At 38.7% G+C, this 18,822-nt stretch overlaps 1 protein-coding gene across 2 annotated transcripts in view; it reads left to right on the forward strand.

The window, feature by feature from the left end:
* The window catches only part of Stk32a (serine/threonine kinase 32A), a 133,973-nt gene that overhangs the window by 83,195 nt on the left and 31,956 nt on the right, over nt 1–18,822 (forward strand). For both annotated transcript variants that reach the window (XM_047554835.1, XM_047554837.1), the window contains exon 6: nt 15,307–15,344. In XM_047554835.1, coding sequence (XP_047410791.1) covers nt 15,307–15,344 — 38 coding nt within the window. The remainder of the gene's footprint in view (nt 1–15,306; nt 15,345–18,822) is intronic.

The raw sequence follows: 18,822 nt of genomic DNA on the forward strand, positions 1-18,822 counted from the left end.
GCAATGAATTAACTGAACCTGGGTACTCTTAAAGAAAAGAAGTTTATTTAGCTCATAGTGGTGGAGGTTAATAGGCCAGGAGCTCTGGCCTGGTAAGGGCCCCTCAACTCTGGCATGTTGTGACAGACAGATGGCAGGCATCACAATGGCAGGAGCTCTGAGGGAAGGAGAGATCACATGTTAAGACAGGAAGCCAAAGTGAGGGAGAAGGAATGGACTTGCAACCTCCTTCTGGGCTCCTCCTCTTAAAGGTCCCACTACCTCTTAATGCTACCACTCTGGGAACTGTGGGAGGGATGCACACAAACCAATCCATCCTGCAGCAGCATGTTACAGAGTCCAAAATCTACATGATCTTCAAATACACCATACAAAACTGTGAAACTAATTAAACTTGCTACAGACCAATTTGAACCATATGCCAGACCTCTGAGTATATGAGGATATTCTTCTCTCTCCTTAGGGAAAGTAAGATATAAACACTTGAACCAAGGAACCAAGATTGTATCTCACCATCTTTGGCTATGATCTCAGTTCTGTCAGTTACTTGTCATGTCCTCTTGGACTTGTAATTTAAATTCTCTGAACTCCCCTTTTTTTTGCACAAATGGGAGTAATGGCTGTGTAATGGACCCATTGTCCATTATAAAGGTATAAAGGGTACATTGCTATCAAGGGCCTGCCGCATGCCTGCTACAGCATGGACAGTCATCAGCAGCTATAGCCATTCTCAAGACTCATGGACAGTACAGCAGTTTCAGAAATGTTGATGACTTTCCTTAAACATTCCTTCCTGTGTCCATGGCAGAAACTGCTGACAAATCTTGGCCCTCCTTCCCCTTGAACATGGAGGCCTTCCTAATCAACACAGGCACATACTAACATTTAAATAGAATTGGTCTAAGGGTTGGAACCTACTTGCCATCCTACTTAAAATAACCACGTGAGTAATTGCAGAAACAGCATGAAATTCAAGTCCTCCTCTGCCATTTATGAGCTGTGTGATTTGGGTCAAGTCAACTCTTTCTTTATTGGTGATCAGCTTTCCTTTGCTGGTTTATCTAAGTGATAAATCAATGATAATGATGAGAACTGCCTTTCCAGGAGGCTCTTTTGGGTAAATCAGGGAAGGTCAGGGCTAAAGCCTTTGTTTCTTTGTTTGTTTGTTTGTTTGTTTGTTCTGAGATTTGACTCAGGGCACTTAACCACTGAGCCACATCCCCAGCCCATTTTTGTATTTTATTTAGAGACAGGGTCTCATTGAATTGCTTAGGGCCTCACTAAATTGCTGATGCTGGCTTTGAACTTGTGCTCCTCCTGCCTCAGCCAGGATCACAGGCATGCGCCGTCATGCCTGGCATGGTTAAAGGCTTTTGAGGTCAGCTGTTCGGGCTGGTCTCTCTGCTGTACTCCTCACTTGCGTGCATTGCTGACAAGTGCTTGCATAGCCTTTGAGACAGTATCTGCGTCACATTTTAAGACTTTAACACAGTTCATGCCAACTGCAGAAATCCAGGACTGGTAAAAAGTTCTTTCTTATTTCTTACTTCAGTGTTTGTTTTGTCACTTCCCCAACTGGTCTGTACTAAAGAAGTTTAGTCTATTTTCATCAGATAGTCCTTCAACAGCTGCTCCCTACTGCCCCTCCCCATTCTGCTGGGGAAACATCTTTGTTGGGTGATTATCTTGGTCACTTGGTTAGTCTGTGGGAGAGTGGAGAATCGTGAAACCCTGAGATGGAAATCTAATAAGCTAGCTTTCATTTTGTTGAGTGGGTATGTTTGAGAAGAAATTCAGAACTTGGAAAGCATTGATAAGTGTACTGGTGTTTTGAGTCATGCTTTGGGGAAAGAAACAAATTCATGAAGTTATGCTGAATGATACTTTCGTGGCCAGTAAAACCCCTGCCCTTACTACTTCATGATGATGAGTACAATCTACATTATTAATTTATATATATATATATATAGTAGAATCAGATATGTATATTGGGATGAAAATTCTTGGCAATACTTCTATGAAAAGCCAGTTGTACCTAAAATGAGTATGCAAGTATATACAACACATTTTTTGAGCATTGGCAATATTCACAGCCATACCTGAAAGCACACAGTCCCTGATCCCCTTGTAATAGCTTCTGTAACTCCTGCCTTCCCTTGAATGAATTGTGAGAAATGCTGAGTTGAGCAAAAGCAACAGCCATTGGTAAGAAAGAGAGCAAGGGCCAGGCACCTATGGACAAATATTCTGTATTCCTGACCACAGCTCTATAACTAGAAATTACTTTGCAGATGAAGAAGGGATAGCTCAGAGAGTTTAAGTTACTGGTCTGAGATTCCATGACAAGTAACTGACGGAACTGAGGTTACAACCAAAGACTGTGAGTTGCAATCCAGAGGGGTGGTACCTTATCCATAATAATCCAGTCCTGGACACTTTTCACTCCTGCTTCCTGTCCCAAGCCCTGTTGTGCTTAAAATTTCCTCTCTCACCACTCCCACTCCCACTCCACTCTTCCATTTAGTTCTGTTTTGGGGAACAAGAGCCTCTTTTTGATGCCTTAAGTAATATGTATTGCAGAATTACTTGTATGTTTTGCCCCCCTCTCAAGAACTCGGAAATGACCCAGTCTAAGAGAATGTTATATGACAAAGAATTAAACACAAGTTGTGGACCAGCTGTGGATACTGAGGAAGCTGACCTTGGTTTGCATATGCTGATTCCTTGTTCCCCATTTTGCACACCCCATCTTGGATTTCAGGGTGAGCAACTTGATTCCAGGCTAGGCACGGTGAAGGGATGTAATTAGCCTATTGAGCTCCACTAATGTCTTGTAAAGTCATCCAAGTGAGAATGGCAGGTATATCAGTTTCGCCTTGGACTCCACCACAAGGAGCTTTGTATTTCCACGCTGCTATTTTTAGTTCTCTGTTGGGATTAGCTAATTGAGCAGGACACAGCTTTTTCTATTCCATCAAACCAAGATGGAATCAAGAATCTTGGGATGTGTGTGTTCTGAGAATCACTCCTTACCACCCCCAAAATTCATAGCCCCTCTCCGAAACTATAAACGCAAACTGTACAGACCATTTATCACTTTTATGCTAATGTACACTCACACACTTATTAAATGTGTATTGATATTTTAGTTAACCCAAAATATAATGAAAGTGACATAGAGGGTAGAGGGTCTTTTTGGGAATTTTTTCTTTTCTTTCTTTTTTTTTTTTTTTGCTGGTTGTTCTGTTTTGCAGAGCTTACTATTCTTGAAGTTCAAGAAGCTAAAGGACCAGGATTTACTAATTCATTTTTATGACCATTATTTACCTAAATATCTATTTGTTCTAGGAACTTTTATGAGCCCCAGAGACTACCACATTGAACAATGCAGAAAAGATGTCTTTTCTCTTGGAACTTTCATACTACTGGAAGGGAGAGAAGTAAACATATAAAAGAACAATAGGTGGTGGAAGTGTTATTCTAAAAATCTGTTTAAGGCGACGAGGTAAAGACGGAGTGGGGTACTGATCTAGATTGTGTGGTCAGAAAAGAACTCAGAGAAGATGATGTTTTAGCTGCGATCTGAATACAAAGGAGAAACCAGCCATCTGAGGGCCCGGGGATGGGACTGCAGTCAAGGGGACAGTCTGGGCAAAGGAGAGAAGAGGATCAGAGAGACTGGAGCAGGCAGGGCACATGTGGGGCACCGGAGGCCAGGGGTAGGGGGTGTAGATCTTATTCCATGTTGGGAGGGGCCAATGGAAGCTGTTAGGGAAGGAAGATGTGTGCCGCGGAGAACTGACTCTGGGTGCCATGCGGATAGTGGATTTGCAGAAGAGAAGACAAGCAAGAAAAAAGTACTGCTGCGATGCTTCAACCAAGACATGGGTGTAGCCGTAGATGCGTAACTTCAATTAGCAACTTCTTGATCCATATTTCTAAATACACAAGACATAAAATTTACCATTCTAACCATTTTAAGTGACAAAGTACATTAAGGACCTTCACAGTGCTATGCAGCTATCACCACTATTCATCTCCAGATTTTTTTCCATCATCTCAAACTGAAGGTCTGTACACTGACTAAACCAAAAATCACCATTGTCTCTCCAGCCATTAGGAACCACTGTTCTTCCCTCTATCTCTGTGAATTTGACTATTCTAAGTACCTCCTATGACTGGAATCATACAACGGTGGTCCCTTTTGTGTGAAGTTTCTTTCATTTAGCATAATGTCTTCAAGTTTCATTCATGTATTAGAATCTCATTCTTTTCAAGGCTGAATAATATTCCATTATATGTATGTATCACCTCGTTTATTCATTTATTTAATGATGGATGCTTGGGTAGCTTCTAATTTTGGGCTGATGTGAATAATATTGCTATGAATGTGGGGGTGCAGGCTCCTGTTTTCAACACTTTTTTAATTAATTAATTAATTTATTTTTACAGACTGCATTTTGATTCATTGTACACAAATGGGGTACAACTTTTCATTCCTATGGTAGTGCACAATGTAGATTCATACCATTCGTGTAATCATACATGTACATAGGGTAATAATGTCTGTTTTCAACTCTTTTAGGTAAGTACCTGGAAGTAGAATTGCTAGATCATATGTTAATTTCATACTTGATTTTTTTGAGGAATCCCTATACTGTATTCAATAATTTTATTTTATTTTATTTTTTAATTTATTTTTATTGTAAACAAATGGGATACATGTTGATTCTCTGTTTGTACATGGAGTAAAGACGTACCATTTGTGTAATCATACATTTACATAGGGTAAGGTTGTTTGATTCATTCTGTCATTTTTTCCCTTCCCCCCACCCCTCCCACCCCTCTTTTCCCTCTATACAGTCCCTCCTTCCTCCATTCTTGCCCCCCCCATTATGTGTCATCAACCACTGATCAGCGAGATCATTTGTCCTTTAGTTTTTTGAGATTGGCTTATCTCACTTAGCATGATAGTCTCCAGTTTCATCCATTTGCCTGCAAATGCCATAATTTTATTATTCTTTATGACTGAGTAATATTCCATTGTATAAATATACCACAGTTTCTTTATCCATTCATCAATTGAAGGGCATCTAGGTTGGTTCCACAATCTGGCTATTGTGAATTGAGCAGCTATGAACATTGATGTGGCTGCATCTTTGTAGTATTCTGCTTTTAAGTCCTTTGGGTATAGGCCGAGGAGTGGGATAGCTGGGTCAAATGGTGCTTCCGTTCCAAGCTTTCTGAGGAATCTCCACACTGCTTTCCAGAGTGGCTGCACTAATTTGCAACCCCACCAGTAATGTATGAGTGTACCTTTTTCCCCGCATCCTCGACAACACCTATTGTTGCTTGTATTCTTGATAATTGCCATACTAATTGGGATGAGATGGAATCTTAGTGTAGTTTTGATTTGCATTTCTATTACTAGAGAAGTTGAACATTTTTTCATATGTCTGTTGATTGCTTGTAGATTTTCTTCTGAGAAGTGTCTATTCATTTCCTTAGCCCATTTGTTGATTGGATTATTTGTATTCTTGTTGTAGAGTTTTTTGAGTTCTTTATAGATTCTGGAGATTAGTGCTCTGTCTGAAGTATAGGTGGCAAAGATTTTCTCCCACTCTGTAGGCTCTTTCTTCACATTACTGATAGTTTCCTTTGCTAAGAGAAAGCTTTTTAGTTTGAATCTATCCCAGTTATTTATTCTTGCTTTTATTTCTTGTGCTATGGGAGTCATGTTAAGGAAGTCTGATCCTGGGCCGACATGTTGAAGATTTGGACCTACTTTTTCTTCTATAAGATGCAGGGTTTCTGGTCTGATTCTGAGGTCCTTAATCCATTTTGAGTTGAGTTTTGTGCAGGGTGAGAGATAGAGGTTTAGTTTCATTCTTTTGCATATGGATTTCCAATTCTCCCAGCACCATTTGTTGAAGAGGCTATCTTTTCTCCATTGCATATTTTTGGCACCTTTGTCAAGTATGAGAAAATTGTATTTATTTTGGTTTGTGTCCATGTCCTCCATTCTGTACCATTGATCTACCTTTCTATTTTCGTACCAATACCATGCCGTTTTTGTTACTATTGCTTTGTAGTATAGTTGAAGATCTGGTATTGTGATACCCCCTGCTTCCCTCTTCCTGCTAAGGATTGCTTTAGCTATTCTGGGTTTCTTATTCTTCTAAATGAATTTCATAATTGCTTGCTCTATTTCTGTAAGGAATGTCATTGGGATTTTAATTGGAATTGCACTGAATCTGTATAGCACTTTTGGTAGTACGGCCATTTTGACTAAAAATTCTGCCTATCCAAGAACATGGGAGATCTTTCCACCTTCTAAGGTTTTCTTTAATTTCCTTCTTTAGTGTTCTGTAGTTCTCACTGTAGAGGTCTTTCACCTCTTTTGTTAGATTGATTCCCAAGTATTTTATTTTTTCGAGGCTATTGTGAATGAGGTAGTTTTCCTAACTTCTCTTTCTGAAGATTCATCACTTATGTAAAAAAATGCATTGGATTTATGAGCATTGATCTTATATCCTGCTACTTTACTGAATTCATTTATGAGTTCTAAAAGTTTTCTGGTGGAATTTCCTGGTTCCTCTAAATATATAATCATGTCATCAGCAAATAGGGATAGTTTGAGTTCTTCTTTTCCTATTCGTATTCCTTTAATTTCTTTGGTCTGTCTAATTGCTCTGGCTAGAGTTTCAAGGACGACGTTGGATAGAAGTGGTGAAAGAGGGCATCCCTGCCTTGTTCCAGTTTTTAGGGGGAATGCTTTCAATTTTTCACTATTTAGAATGATATTGGCCATGGGTTTAGCATAGATAGCCTTTACAATGTTAAGAAATGTTCCCAGTATCCCTATTTTTTCTAGTGTTTTGAGCATAAATGGATGCTACATTTTATCAAATGCTTTTTCTGCATCTATCAAAATAATCATGTGATTCTTGACTTTAAGTCTGTTGATATGATGAATTATGTTTATTGGTTTCCGAATGTTGAACCAACCTTGCATTCCTGGGATAAAACCCACTTGATCGTGGTGCACTATCTTTTTAATATATTTTTGTATGCGATTTGCTAAAATTTTGTTGAGAATTTTTGCATCGATGTTCATTAAGTATATTGGTCTGAAATTTTCTTTCTCTCTCTGTTTTAGGTATCAGGGTGATATGGGCTTCATAGAATGAGTTTGGGAGGGTTCCCTCCTCTTCTATTTCATGGAATACTTTGAGGAGTATTGGAATGAGCTCTTCTTTAAAGGTTTTGTAGAACTCAGCTGAGAACCCATCTGGTCCCGGACTTTTCTTTGTTGGTAGGCTTTTGATGACCTCTTCTATTTCATTGCTTGAGATTGATAAATTTAAGATTTATTTAATATTGATATATTTGTGTATATCCTCCTCGTTCAGTTTAGGTAATTCATATGTGTCTAGAAATTTGTTGATGTCTTCAAGGTTTTCTGTTTTGTTGGAGTATAGATTTTCAAAATAGCTTCTAATTATGTTTTGTATTTCACTCGTGTCTGTTGTGATATTTTCTTGTTCATTCCGAATTTTAGTAATTCGAGTTTTCTCCCTCTTTCTCTTTGTTAGTGTGGCTAAGGGTTTATCAATTTTGTTTATTTTTTCAAAGAAACAACTATTTATTTTGTTAATTTTTCCAATTGTTTCTTTTGTTTCAATTTCGTTGATTTCAGCTCTGATTTTAACTATTTCCTGTCTTCTACTACTTTTGGTGTTGATCTGCTCTTCTTTTTCTAGGGCTTTAAGCTGTAGTGTTAAGTTGTTTATTTGTTGATTTTTTTTCTTCTTTTATTGAATACGCTCCATGAAATAAATCTTCCTCTAAGTACTGCTTTCATAGTGTCCCAGAGATTTTGATATGATGTGTCTTTGTTCTCGTTTACTTATAAGAATTTTTTATTTCCCTCCTGATGTCTTCTGTTATCCATTCATCATATAATAGCATATTATTTAATCTACAGGTGTTGGAGTAGTTTCTGTTTTTTATTCTGTCATTTATTTCTAATTTCAATCCATTATGATCTGATAGAATACAAGGTAGTATCTCTATCTTCTTGTATTTGCTAACATTAGCTTTATGGCATAAAATATGGTCTACTTTAGAGAAGGATCCATGTGCTGCTGAGAAGAAAGTGTATTTGTTCTTTGTTGGATGGTATATTCTATATGTGTTGGTTAAGTCTAAATTGTTGATTGTGTTATTGAGATCTATGGTTTCTTTATTCAGTTTTTGTTTGGAAGATCTGTCCAGTGGTGAGAGAGGTGTGTTAAATTGCCTAGTATTATTGTGTTGTGGTCTATTTGATTTCTGGAATTGAGAAGGATTTGTTTGACATACATGGATGAGCCACGGTTTGGGGCATAGATGTTTATGATTGTTATGTCTTGCTGATTTATGGTTCCCTTAAGCAGTATGAAATGTCCTTCTTTATCCCTTCTGACTAACTTTGGTTTGAAGTCCACATTATCTGAAATGAGGATGGATACTCTGGCTTTTTTCCTGTGTCCATGTGCATGGTATGTTTTTTCCCATCCTTTCACCTTAGATCTGTGGGTATCTCGTTCTATGAGATGAGTCTCTTACAGGCAGCATATTGTTGGATTTTTCTTTTTAATCCAATCTGCCAGTCTATGTCTTTTGATTGATAAGTTCAGGCCATTAACATTCAGGGTTATTATTGTGATATAATTTGTATTCCCAGTCATTTGGCTCTTTTTTTTTTTTTTTTTTTTTGACACGACTTGTTTTCTCCTTTATTTGGCTATTCCTTTAGGCTAGTTTCTCACATTGCTGATTTGCATCATTGTTCTTCCTCATGGAATATTTTGCTGAGAATGTTCTGTAATGCTGACTTTCTTTTTTGTAAATTCTTTAGTTTTTGTTTATCATGAAAGGATTTTATTTCATCATCAAATCTGAAGGTAAGTTTTGCTGGGTATAAGATTCTTGGTTGGCATCCATTTTCTTTCAGGACTTGATAGATGTTGTTCCTGGCCCTTCTAGCTTTTAGTGTCTTGATTGAAAAATCTGCTGATATCCTTATTGGTTTCCCCCTGAATGTAATTTGATGCTTTTTTCTCCCAGCCTTTAAAATTCTGTCTTTATTTTGTATGTTAGGTATTTTCATAATAATGTGCCTTGGTGTGGGTCTGTTGTAATTTTGTGTTTTTGGAGTTCTATAAGCCTCTTGTACTTGATTTTTCATTTCATTCTTCAGATTTGGGAAATTTTCTGATATTATTTCATTGAATAGTTTGTTCATTCCTTTGGTTTGTTTCTCTAAGCCTTCCTCAATCCCAATAATTCTCACATTTGGCCTTTTCATGATATCCCATAATTCTTGTAGATTCTGTTCATGATTTCTTACCATCTTCTCTGTTTGGTCAATTTTGTTTTCAAGATCAAATATTTTGTCTTCAATGTTTGAGGTTCTGTCTTCCAGGTTTTCTATCCTATTGGTTATGCTTTCTATGGAGTTTTTAATTTGGTTTATTGTTTCCTTCATTTCAAGGATTTCTGTTTAGTTTTTTTTCAGTATCTGTAACTCTTTATTGAAATTTTTGCTTCCCGTATGCTCTTTTAACTGTTGATTGGTGTGATCATTTAATGCAGGCATTTGCTCTTTCATCTCATCCTTCAATGCCTGCATTTGATCTTTCATCTCCTTGTTTGCTTTCCTGATTGTTTTAATTATTTACATTCTGAACTCTCTTTCTGACATTTCTTCTGCTGTGCTGTCATTAGGTTTTATTGATATTGCATCTAGGTTTGTTTGGGACATTTTCTTCCGTTGTTTTCTCATATTGATCAGATGTCAGTGGGACTCTGAGATATTGCAGATTTCCTCTATTGGCTTATAGTGTCCCTGTAGATTTCCAACATATCACCTTCTAACCTTCAGTAGCCTGAAGTCTTGGAGGAACTTGATAATGCAGTGCTTCTGAAGAAAGCTGCCCCTGGCCCGCTGCTGAGTGCGGTATTGGGGGATGGGTATGCTCGGAAAGCCTCTCACTAGGCGAACCTCCTTCGAGAAGCCTGCTGTGGACCGGGCCTGCCACCAGATGGAGCCAGGCTGCTCGGGAAAGCCTCAGGCCCCCCTGCCCTGGTCCGAGAAGCTGCCTGTGGACCAGACAGGGCCTGCTGCTTGGGGTTGGTTGTGCGCGGCAAACCTCTCACTAGGCGGGCCTGCTCCAAGAAGCTGGCCGTGGAAGCAGATGGAGCCGGGCTGCTCTGGAAAGCCTCTTGCTGCCCTGCCCTGTTCTGAGAAGCTGCCCACTGTCCAGGCCTGCTGCCTGGGCCGAGCTTCACTCAGTGGGAGCGACTCGCCCAGCGTCTCTGAGTTGGTCCAAGTCTCTCAATACCTCCCCTTCTTGAATCCTGAGTTCTGGAGCAACAGGAGATGCAGTCACCCTCTAGTCTGCCATCTTGGAGTCCCCCAATAATTATATTTTAAAAGCAGACACTATGAGTTGCTAAGGGATTGCCCTTGGGTTCAAGAGAAAGAAAAATTAAGAATGATCTCAAGATTTTTACTTTTAAAATGGGGCCCTATACTGGGATAAGAAATTCTGGAGTTTTGGTGTTTGTGAGGGTAGGGTTGTAGGTGAATATCAAAGGTTCTATTGAGGGCATATTATATTTTCCATAGCTGTTAGATAATCAGATGGAAACTTCAGGCAGTTTTATGTACTAATCTGGAAATTTAGACTCAGTACTGGAAATATAAGTTTGATACACATAACTTTTTGCAACAAAATAATATTTAAAATTATGGAACTAAATGTAATTATTTGAGTGGAGTGTATGAGATTGAACCTTGGAGAGTCCCAGCATTGGACGTTTTACCCAGAAGGCACCAGCACTGCAGGCTGAGGAGGGGCTTCTGTTGTGAAGAAACCGGTAAAAATATTAATTTTTCTAAGCCACAGAAACAAAGTATGCTGGGAGGGAAGGAGTGTTCTTTCTCCCGAGAAGTAAAGCTTGGTAAGTCACAGTGATAATTGAGGTCATCTGTGACTTGGCAAGAGTAATTGCAGGGAGTGGAGGAGATGGAAGCCTGGTTAGAATGGACTGAGAAGAAAATGAAAGTGGCCATTTTTATTTGTTCACCTGCCCATAACTCACTCCAGAGATTTTATTATAAAAGATAATAGTAACATGGGGCACTAAGTGGCAGTGGCTTAGGGAGACTCAATCGTAACATATTTTCATATAAGGGAAGGAGAAGGAGATGGTGTAGGAGAAGGTAAAGATGCTTCCCGAGGGAAATCCATGAGAAGGTAAAAGTGTGTGGAATCCAGAGCTCCAGCAGAAGAGTTGGTCCGGTATAGGTGCAGGGACTCTTCATCCAGCACAACTGGAGGGAACCAATGACAAATTGGAAAGTTGGCAGACGTGGTGGTAGGTGAGTCCTCAAGCTGCAGTTGTCTTATCTTTGTGAGGTAAGGAAGTATGGCCATTGATTGCAAGAGAGCAGACATAGAGGTTTGAGGAACTAAGTTAAATGTGCAGTGCTCACCTTGGAGAAGGCAAGGATCACAGCATTGCCTGGAATATCCATGCTTATTTGAATAAGAACAGTGAATATTATTTATCTTTTCTTCTAGTAAAGTTCAGGTGCTTGACTACAGGCAATAAGAATTGGGGGAATACAACTCACTAACTTAGGGATTACTAAGTGAGTATAACTGAAAGGGATGCCAGAAAGTTTGTTTTCTTTTTTACAAGGAATGTTAATAATGGACAATGGAAAACAATTAAGAATTAAGAATTCTCTGAGAGTTTTGATGTATAAGGAAAAAATTATAGAGTCAATAATTGGTGGATTCATTGTAGTAGATAAGCCAGTCTGGGAATTATATTGTATAGAAAGTGATGATGGTCGGGGCTAGGCTGTCGTAATGACTCAGGATGATTAAGGAAAGGGGAATTAGGAAATGAGTGGGATAAATGAAAAGATGATTAGGGGTAAGTCAGAGAACTAAGGGCCCCGGGATTTGGATGGAGCATCCACAGAGACACTGAGTTGACCAAGAATGAAAAGTAGCAAGTGAGAGGTAACTCATCATCTGCTACCTGTTAATGGTATGTAGGCTGTAACAGACCTTCATTATGTTTTAACAGAAGAATTTTTCAGGGAATGGTAGGTGTTGCATTTTTCTAACACCTTTTCATTTATAGATATGCTGTTAAGAGATTCATATTTTAAAATAGCTTGACTTTTTGGATTTGGACAATGCCTAGATGATATTTCTGAACATGACTTCACATCATGACTTCACATCCTCTAGAGTGACCTAGAGGATTCTTAGTTTTGGACAGATACCTGGTCCTGTTCACAGAGTCTGATGCCTGAGGACTGAACTAGGTCAGAGAATCCTCATGGCTCCAAGCTTCTAGGTGATTCTGAAGCATATCCAGTTACTGATCACTAAGCTAATCATCTATAGACAGCCAGAAAAGAAAGAATTATTTCAGAACAAGTTATTTCACATTTAGATTAACTTGAAAAGACAGAAGTGGTATAAAGGAAGAAAATGGAGCTAAAATTCAGAACTAGAAAACCTCAACTTGTTCTAGGATTTTAATATAGCATACTGGGTTTCTTTTTATTTTTCTTCCTCTGGTACAAAAATAGATAATTTTACCATATTGCAGTTTTCCCCACAGTGACTTAGAAGTTACCTTATCACATTTTGGAGAATCTGTGTAATTAGAATCTCAGCTTATGGAATTTATTTGATGTTTCAAAATCTTCTTTCTTCCACATTTTTTATTAGACTTTTCTCATATTCTTTCTCTGAACTTGTAGTAAACGTGCCCTGATACCACCACATGCCTTTATGGCATGTTCCCTTATGAACTTTCCCCACCCTTTCTACCCCTGAGGAAGCTGTGCTTCATTTATCTTCATGCTGAGTACAGTGACTTACCAAAACATTTAAGTAAATGAACATAAGATTATTCAACTGATTATTACCTCTCTGATCTCTGTATAATTCTTTAAGTTTCAAGGTGGTTTCTAAAAAAAGCTAGTGGATATAATGATATATAGATTAAAAGAAAAGACAAATAATGCTCAGGGACTTAAAGGTAACCTCAAGAAATGCCAGATCTACAGCAATTTATTCCTTCCAGCAAGTTCTCAATTTAGGCCAAGGAATTTTGCTACTGGTTTTTCCATACCCAGCTCTCTCCTTCCTGGGCCTCCCTCTTCCCTGGCAGACTCTTAACTGATAACCACCAGATGTAAATTTGAAAAACTGGGAAAGAGCTCAACACTTGGTTTATATCTAGTTTCAAACTTTGGAGAAGTATGATTCTGTCTAGCAGCACTGTATCTACCCTGTTAGAATCGGGTTTCTCTGGGTGTCTTTTAGTTAACCCATCAGGCCCTGTGAACCTGTGTGATGGCATATGACATTGACCAAGAAACCATCCCTGACATCATGGAGCTCATGAAGGCAAGTGTGATAGGAGAAAACGAACACGTGCTAAAACTTTCAGGTGGAAGAGGTACACTGTGTAGTTAGAACACATAGCAGGAGCATTTGACCCAGCACTGGGAAGTCAGGGAAGGTTTTCTGCAGGAAATGGCAGCTGGCCCCTGAGGCTAAGGATGAGTCTGCGTGGTCTGGATGTAGTGGTGAAGGGCATGATTCAGGCAGGGGAGCAGCAGCCAGGGTAGAGATGCACAGGTGAGGAGACACAGGGAGTGTTTAGAAGGGCCCAGCAGCCGTGTGACTAGAACACAGATTATGAAAGGATTTTATGCCACATAAGTGAGTTTGGACCTGATAATTCCTAAAGTAATGGGATCTGTCAAAGGGTTTGGGATGTGTCTGCAATATTATGAGAATGCTTAGCCACAGAAACCTGCAGTTTAATGTCCTTTTATACTATCTTCTTAGTAAATTGTACTACACCAGAGAAAAATTTGCCACTCTTATATGATTCCTTTATGGATCCAGAATTAATTTTAACAACCTAACCAACTAAATGAGAAGATTTTCAAAATCTGTGTCACCTGAATCTCCGTGTGCCATGTTCTTCTTTCTGTTTTTAAGTAAGGGATTGTTACTCATTAACATTGCCAAGAAAAGAAGATGCTGGCAGTCTTGGTCTGACAAAGACCAAGGTCACTTTTTATTCTAGTAACACCAAAACCACTTGACCAGACTGAAAATGTGTTTCCAAACCTGTTTCACAGTTCCTCCCCTAATAGCTTTTTATGAATCTAAGCTGAAGGGCCTTAATGGTATATTAGGGAAGGGGAGTGAAAATCTGAGCATAGAGAAGTGAGGTCTGTCATAAACCACAATACTGTTTTCTAGTTGAGGACTACTGCTTACAGTTATAATCATTACACAAGGACTTTGAAAACTCCATCAGCCGTTACTCTTACATTAACCTTCTACCCTCATTGGAAGAGAAAATTTTGTTCCCCCCTATGAATTTGCTTTTGTTTTTATTTTGTTGTTTTTTTCTTTTTCAATTACTTTTAATAAAAATGGCATGTATTTAAGGTACACAGTACAGTGCTTTGATAGACATCTACATAATGAATAGTACTATCAGGCAAATTAACATTTCCATCTCCTCAAATGGTTACTTTTTTTTCTTTGTGGTCAAGGCACCCGAAATCTACCTTCTAAGTGAATTTCCATTATGTGATACTGGACTATGATGACTACAATCATCATGCCATACACCAGTGCATGGAAGATTGGTCTTCTTACCCCAAGAATAATTACTAAATTACTAGTGGTATTAAACCATCATCCTAAAAAAATGTCTAGACTCTACAGGTTTAAAATATAATCACATTATAGACCATATTTCCCCCATCTTATTGAGTCATTTAATTTACATCACCTGTGCAATTCTGGGTTACACAGGAAAATGATCACTAATCTTACTAGTGCTACTTTATGGCAATTGAAATGCTTCATATAATCCTATGAACCAATAATTACATGCTTAGATATAATATACAATAGCAATGAAGAGTTTTGAGCTTTTTAGATGAAACCCAGGTCTGGAGCTCAGTTCGTCCATTTACTGGCTCTTTGACTTTGGGTAAAGCCTCAGTTTTCTGATCTGCAAACTGGGGATAGTCGCAATAATTATCTCAGATTCACTGCGAGAGTTGAAGGAGAAGGTGAGTGATGGAGTGCTTTTGTTTCAGCCCTAATTAACATTCTTCAGCACTTTCGCCTTTATCCTTTAGCTCTGTGTGTTTGTTTTATTACGAACAACTTCCTCTTTTTACTTTCCTAGGGATATGAAGCCTGACAATATTTTACTTGATGAACATGGTAAGTAAATTATTTGTTTGCAATCAGTTGCATGACATGCATGTAAAACAAGTTGATTCTCCCCAGCAAAGGACTATTACTTATGGAAAAGGTGTCTTATTTGATGCAGTTGAGTTACATGTATAAATTCCATCCTATGGGTAGGAGGGACAATATGGGGAAACTTTATTATTTAAAGCAGTGGCTAGTACTACAAAACACCCTTAAATGACATTGAATTTATGTAATGAGAAAGTTATTCTCTAGTTATTTTTCCACAATTACGTCTCTACAAGAAAACCATCACAGCTGTTTTGGTGTTAGTTTGCTTTAATATTGTATTATAGTCACCTTCTTTTTTTTTTTTTTTATAAAGACAGAGCAGCTTTCATAAAGCTTAGAGCCTTTGATAGCTATTCGTTTCCACCAAATTAGTGATATTATTTTGTCATTGCATCTACATGTATGCTTTCCTTCTTATCAAGGCAAATTGTTTTCACATTTACAGACAAGATACCAATCATTCTGTTCAAAAACTTTCAGTTAAAAAAAGGAGTGAGTTTAGAGAAAAATATAAAGTAATTAAAGTCGTATATGCATGGTATCCAACTCAATACGAGGATATCGCAACAATCAAGAAGGTGTAAGTGAACTCCTAAAGTTTGAGCAACAATCAAGAAGGTGTAAGTGAACTCCTGAAGTTTGAGAAAACTGATTAGATATCCTCTGGAACAGGCTTTTGTCAATAGTGATCACATGTGGAGAGTCTCTTAATATTTGTTTTCGTACATTTGAATTTATTGGTACTACATCAAGGAAGACCTTGTAGGTACGCAACCTGGATGTTATAAAAGTTACCACGGCAATAATATCCTTGTTCTCTATCGAGAAAGCTGCTGGATGAGAGTCCTAAATCTGAAAAGCTTCTTACTCATTCCGTTTTTACAAGCAGGACTTGCAAGTGGAACTGAAACTCTAAGTATCATCCATTGCTCATTATTTATTTACCCAGTTCAGTTTTAAACCAAATTTGCCAGATCCCACCTGTGCTCAGAGAGCTAAGAAACACTTTTGTGTATGACCTCTCATCTCAAAACTCAGGGTCATTATTTATTTATGAACTGTCTAAAAAGATTTTTTCCACCTTCTTCCAGTACCTTATTTCTTCTTTACCTTTACTGCTTCTGACATTTGGGAACAGATTTCTGAGTCTCAGAAATGTGAGCAATGTTGAGACTTAGCATGAAGGTGACTTTCATGAAAACACCAGCTATCCCTGCCTGAAATAGGACACAACATGCTCTCTGGCCCTGAGAAGTTCCATAATTGTGGAAATGTGGCCTATTGACGCCAATTTTTGCAAGATAGGAAAAAAGTGCTCCAAGCTTTCCGACAGTACATGACTGGTCAAGCATGTTGGTCAACCCAGAGGGGTTTAACCCTTATTTGCCCCCTCAGCCAGGCACCTTTGTGCATGGTTTCTTGAGCTTGTCATCACTGTGACCAAAGTACCTGACAAGAACAACCTCAAGGAGGTTTCACAACTAAACTTTCAATTTAGTTTCACTTTGAAAGTTTTCATTCATGGTTGGCCAACTCCATTGCTTTGGGCCTGAGGTTAAAGGGCATGGGAGAAGAAAACTGCTCAGTTCATGGCAGCCAGGATGCAGCAAGGGTGGGGAGGAAGGGGCCAAGAACAAGATACAGTCCCCAAAGGCATGCACCCAGTGACCTTGTTCCTCCAAACCATGTCCCACCTGCCTAGATTTGATTATATTACTCTGTCATATTCTGTTTTCTCTCGTTTTTCCAAGTAGTCCATTCATCTGTCAATGAACTGATGAGGACAGAGCCCTAATGATCCAATCATTTCCCCAAAGCCCCACCTCAGGACATTGCTGCCTCGGGGACCAAGCCTTCAACACAAGGAATCTTGGTGGACTTCTCAGATCCAAACCTTAACATACCTGTTGCTCTATCATCTGCAGAAGCTCTGAGTACAGACATGTAGATCTTACTTTCCAAAAGCTTTTTAAGATTTGTCTTTCATTCCAAGAACAATGTCTTAGTCTTTGGTCTCAGACATGTCATCTTATTTCCACCACGAGGGTGCCTACTCTCCTTCAATCAACTTCTTCCTTCTCATTATTTTCTTGGCAACTCGGTGATTGCAGATTAGGAAACAGTGGAGAAACCAATTGATCTTCAAGTTTAATCACCTTTAGAGACTACCCTTGTAGAAGATCGGTTGTGTTGTAGTGTAGTGAAAAGCACGGATTCTGGAGTCAGATTGCCTTTCTTCCAAACCCAGTTTGCTCACTCATCAGCTCTGAGAGTTTCAACATGTTACCTCAACATTCTCTGTGTTTTAGTTTCTTAAGGGATCAAAAGAGTACTTACCTCTTAGGGTCATTGTAAAAACTAACTGACATAATATTTATAAAGTGCTTAATGCAATGTCTGCTGCAAAGAAATCACTCAATAAGAATCAACTATGAGTACAATTCCAATGAGGTGGTAGAGGCTTTCGTTCTGGAGAAGGAAGCCTGGATTACATCTTGTTTTACGTGATTTTGTCTAAGTCAGCATATATCTGCTGTGCATCAAGTTTATATCAGACAGAGTACTTACTTTTCTACCCCAAATCATTATTTTGATTCCAGGAGCAGCATACCAAAAATTCTGCTTGTCTACTTCTTACATTTTGGCTTAAATTTCATTTAATTCTTAACCCTCAGATAACTCCACCTTCAATCTCCCATCCTGCTTTCCTTCATGTGCACAGTGGGCTAAGGACGCTGTTTATGGCGTCTTTATTCTTGCCTTGCTGGGGCTGGTGTTCTGCGGCTTATGGAGTAGAAGGTATCACCCCAGTCTGCCTGAGAGACAGTTCCAGTCTACACCTGTTGTCTGGTGTGTTATTTATGATGACCCCTTTCACTCTCAAGTTTTTGGCTTGAACAGTGAATTCAATGGAGGCTTTTCTCTATTGTAGCCCCATCCTAAACTCGACTTGAGAATTGCTGCTGTTTATAATAGAAAAATTGCTTTGGGAAGAATTGTATAGGAATGGAATAGAACCACCCAAACAAATAAGACTGAAAGCCATTCTCTGAACATCGCCCTAGGGGTCCCTTTCTGGAGAAAATAATTTTGAAGTTAATTTCTATTTATTTAGATTCTGACATTACCTAGACATTGTTCAGGGACCATAATTAACCACTTTTTAATGAATAAATTCCTGAACTCCCCCTCCAGGTGATTATGTGGTTGTTCTGAGAATCAGCTGGATCACAAATCAATGCCTAGTGTGATTTTTCTATGTGGAACTCTAATTTGAAAGCTTTGTTCATCTTTTCCCTCTACTTCTATTTCACTCCTGACAGTTCATCCCATGGGCCTCTTGTGTGGGGATTTTAGTGCTGTGAAGGGTAGCTGTCTACATATATATTTTTTGTACACTTCCTACACCCATCCTTCCAAGTAAGCTGTGTATTAC

This window comes from Sciurus carolinensis, chromosome 6 (assembly GCF_902686445.1).
Source record: "Sciurus carolinensis chromosome 6, mSciCar1.2, whole genome shotgun sequence".
Lineage (NCBI taxonomy): Eukaryota > Metazoa > Chordata > Mammalia > Rodentia > Sciuridae > Sciurus > Sciurus carolinensis.